The sequence below is a fragment of the Gavialis gangeticus genome, unplaced genomic scaffold (genome assembly GCF_001723915.1).
Source record: "Gavialis gangeticus isolate Ggan-Ray unplaced genomic scaffold, GavGan_comp1, whole genome shotgun sequence".
In the NCBI taxonomy this organism is placed as follows: domain Eukaryota; kingdom Metazoa; phylum Chordata; order Crocodylia; family Gavialidae; genus Gavialis; species Gavialis gangeticus.
In genome coordinates, this window is record NW_017729034.1 from 50182379 (window position 1) to 50186352 (window position 3974).

A 3974-nucleotide genomic window follows, 5' to 3' on the forward strand; every position below is an offset into this window, starting at 1 on the left:
TGCCAAACTTACCCCGCCTGCCATATGGGGATAAGTAAACCAACCTTTCTTTGTAAAGCACTTTGAGAAACAGCAACTGAAAGACTGCAAGAGTTAAGCTTTGCTATTAAACAAGTTGTGAAGCCAGTGTGGATAGGAATGTCTCTCAGGCCTCACTGATTAGGCATCCAATCGTTTCAATAACCCTTTGAATGTTACTAGGGATTCATGCAAACTGTTATATTTCAGGAGGTGTGTATGTGGTGATGGAGTTCTCATTCTTGCCCACCCCAATCTGGTCCTCAAAGTGCCATAGAAGAAGAGCAAGTGAAATGTAAAGTTCCTGTTTTGCTCCATCATACCTGATAGCAGCATGTAGCTGTCTGAAAAGGAGGATGGCGGGACGCGAGGTTTACATGCTTTCACGGCTTCAGCAATCTCCCTGAATTACAAGAGGAGAGAAAAAGCCCTGGTGTTTTAAGAGTGTAAGTTTTTAATTGAAACCAAATGCCCCTGTGTAAAACTAAAGTGAAAGTACAAGACAAACACCTGCAGTTCTAATCCAGCCCTGCATGACAAGGGTAATTAATGCATTCCATGTTGTGCAGCCAAAGGCAAAAAAGAAAAAACTAAAAAAATAAAAAAAAAAAAGACTAATCAAACTCTTCGAGAAGATTTTATAATTGTTATTGGTGGCGAGTGCACGTAGCCATGGATTTCCAACAGACACAGACATGGAAAACATTGCTGCAGTATACCCATTTACTAACAGGCATACAGATATTCTGCACCCTGCACAATCAAGAATTCACAACTTTGGCTGTGATTATGTACTGCAGTGGAGCACTGACAAGGGACAGATTTCACCCATTCTTTCAGCCGAAATGCTTCTCCTAACAACTGCTATGTGGATCATGGTGAGTGTGACTACGATAGCCAGAAAGCAGGGTAAAGATGCACCTTACAGATGAACTGAATCAGAGATGCATAAGCTTTCATGATCATGAGCTCACTTTATCAGCTATGCTTTATGCTAACTATCTGCCTCTGTATTATGACAGCATAATCATCTCCCTTCTGCTGGCTTCAGAATCAGCTCAGGAAAACATGCCATGCCCCCATGCACTTTCACTCATTCCCCACACAAAACAGAGTAACGATGGACCAGAAGGGTCCCTACCTGTGCATTCACAGGGACTGGTTCCTGTGAACACAGAAGAAATAATGGTGGTTTTCCATGTACCATTTTCAGTGGGACTATCATGAAACAGTTCTGGCTGTCTGGCCTAACAGGCTTTCTAAAGTTTTCAGATTCTCCCCTTGGATTTTTATCTCTTTCTTTATCCTCCCTTCAAATCAATTCTGCTGTATTGCTACACAAAATGCTAGAAAAAGCAGCAACATGGAAGACAAGACAAGACAGAGCAGAAGAAATGAAATGGAATAGTCTGCTGTCTACAACTGATAAGCAGGAGACAGGAAAAAGGCACTTTATTCCAAAGCAGCTCCTTCAGAGACAAAGGACTAGGTCTTGCTTGTACCACATTACTTTCATCCCTACAACAAGCCAAAAGTAAAGAGCCAAACTATTCCTGGGTTGTTGCAGGTTACAATCAAGTGTTTTTTGTCTATTATTTCTGTGAAGATATCCTAATCTGGATCACAGGACTCTGAAACTGAGGAAAGGATGAGGGATACTTTCCTTTCCTCAGTATCTGCATAGCTAACATGGCCCAAGAAGTTACCTGATATGTGCTGGAGTAGTACCACAGCAGCCTCCAACTATGTTGACCAAACCATCCAAAGCAAAACTCTGTAAGTAGGAAAAAGGCAATTTAGTTTCAAGTTGATGACTGCATTAAAAAAGTACATGCTTCAAATATCAAACAAGTTAAGGCTCCCTGAAAAAAGATAAAAAAGGAGAAATATTACTAAACGAAAATAAAATTAAATATGTGCAATGACTGGTGGCCCTCTGGTTTTCATGCTGCTTCTACCATGTTGTGAGGAAGGTTGAGAGTCACTGACTTAGATTAGTCTGGTCTATATCTCCTTTTTGAGAACTTAGAAAAAATATCAAATATCTGTTCATAATTAACCATGCAAGAGCAAGCTAATTATTCCCAACAAATGCAAACACATGAGGACCTACAGCATACAAGAGACAGCTCTACAAGCTAAACAAGCCTTTCTACAACCCTACAAGGGAGAAAAGGCCAAAAACCATTTGGCTTTTCAAATATTATTAAATAAAAGTTTTGTTTGAAATGAATCCTTAAGCACTACCTTTCAGCAAGTGTTATGAACCCCTGGAGAAAAAATGGTTTCAGACATGACAGAAAGGTGACAGTCATCCAAGACCAAACTATAGTGGGGTAGGCAATTATTTGGGATGGAGGGCCATGTAGGGAGTTTTAGGGAGCTGTTGCAGGCTGGGCCACCATCACCCCCCAACCACACCGAGTCAGCACCTGCCACCCCCCTTCCTCCCCACCCCTGCTTTCCCTTCCGCAGTCTGCAACAGCTGACCAAGATTCCCTAAGTGACTGGATTACTAGACTGGGCTGGGCAGTGCCAGACAGAAAGGACAGGTGGGGTCTCCATTGAGAACGGTCCACGATCTACGCAGGCAGTGTGCATTTGGCTGGGTGGATACGATAGGGATGCAGGCAGCAGCATCTAGGAGCAGGACAGGGGGGCAGAGAGTAGCATCTGGGAGTGGGACAGGTGGCTGGAGCTAGGATTGGGATCACAGGGTGGTGAAAGCACAGGGCTGGGGCAGGGACCTTCTCCCTGCATGACAGATCACAACTGGCTTGATGCAAAAGGGTGGTGGAGTGCATGCCTGTGACCTGCGCCCCACCCCAGCACAGGCAGGCAACCCCAGTACAGTACAGCTGTGGAGTGGCACAGCCTGTCAGCATAAGGCAGGCTAATCTGGTCACAATCCATTAGAGCTGCCCCATGCTGCCAGGCCACACAGATCCGCAGCCACACTGTGCTGGGGATGCCCACACACACCTGGGCTGGGTCAAGGGTGTGTGCTCTGCACCACTGGGCTGCTGGGAAGCAGAGTCTGGCTGCCACACTACGCCAGCCCCACTGCATGCCTCAGGACAACAGGACTGAGCTGTAGGCTCCATGGCCTGGGACGCCCCCAAACCTGGGCTGGGTGGGACACAGACCAGTTGAGGGCTAGATAAAGTCCCTTGGTGAGACATTTTGCCCACCCCTGAACTACAGCAATGCTGTAGTAAACATACAAAACATGACTCAAGTACCTACAGAAAAAAAAAAAGTGTATTAATTATTACCAAGGTTGGTTTTGAGAAATATTCTATACCTTAATGTGCTCAGCAGTCACTTCAGGTGTTTCATCATAACCTCCAAAGGTGTTGGGAAGACCTGGTGGAATATTTTCAGTAGTGTATTACAATTTGTTTAAACCCCACAAAGAAATAACGTTTAAGGGGAAAAAAAAAAAAAAAAAAGGTAATATGGTACTACCATGAAGTCAGAGAGGGAATGGAAATAAAGTAGAACAAGGGCAGTAAGAGAAAGGATAGATTTAAAGAAATGGAAAATCTCATCAGCGAATCTTGTAGAAAAGACCTCAATTAAAACAGTAGTGCTACTACTGTCATGCCCCTCCACTGGGGCAACCTGCCAATGGCTGCTTTGTTACAATAACAGTAGAGGTGGGAAGGAATTTGCAGATGTGCTCCTTTATTTAAAGTAAATTAAGCACTTGAAGCTTGTAGTAATAGGCTTAGGAAACCCTGCCAAGCTAACCTCTTGAATTTAGGATTCAGAGAGTTCAAGGAAGAATATACCCAATTCTGGAATGATGGTGGCTGCAAGCTGGGAGGTGATAGGCAGGACAGACATGAAGACAGCCTGAAAGCTATATCAAGGATGAAGAGAAATCCACTCCCACCAGAGGAATACTTTGCTCTCCCTTTTGCCTACCTTGATATGATATTATTTTCCTTCTC

General features: G+C 44.0%; 1 protein-coding gene across 5 annotated transcripts in view; it reads right to left on the reverse strand.

Moving 5' to 3' along the window:
- The window catches only part of MTR (5-methyltetrahydrofolate-homocysteine methyltransferase), an 88045-nt gene that overhangs the window by 54489 nt on the left and 29582 nt on the right, over nt 1-3974 (reverse strand). For all 5 annotated transcript variants that reach the window (XM_019527151.1, XM_019527150.1, XM_019527149.1 and 2 more), the window contains exons 10-12: nt 3323-3384; nt 1725-1792; nt 342-421 (exon numbers count right to left, since the gene is read on the reverse strand). In XM_019527151.1, coding sequence (XP_019382696.1) covers nt 342-421; nt 1725-1792; nt 3323-3384 — 210 coding nt within the window. The remainder of the gene's footprint in view (nt 1-341; nt 422-1724; nt 1793-3322; nt 3385-3974) is intronic.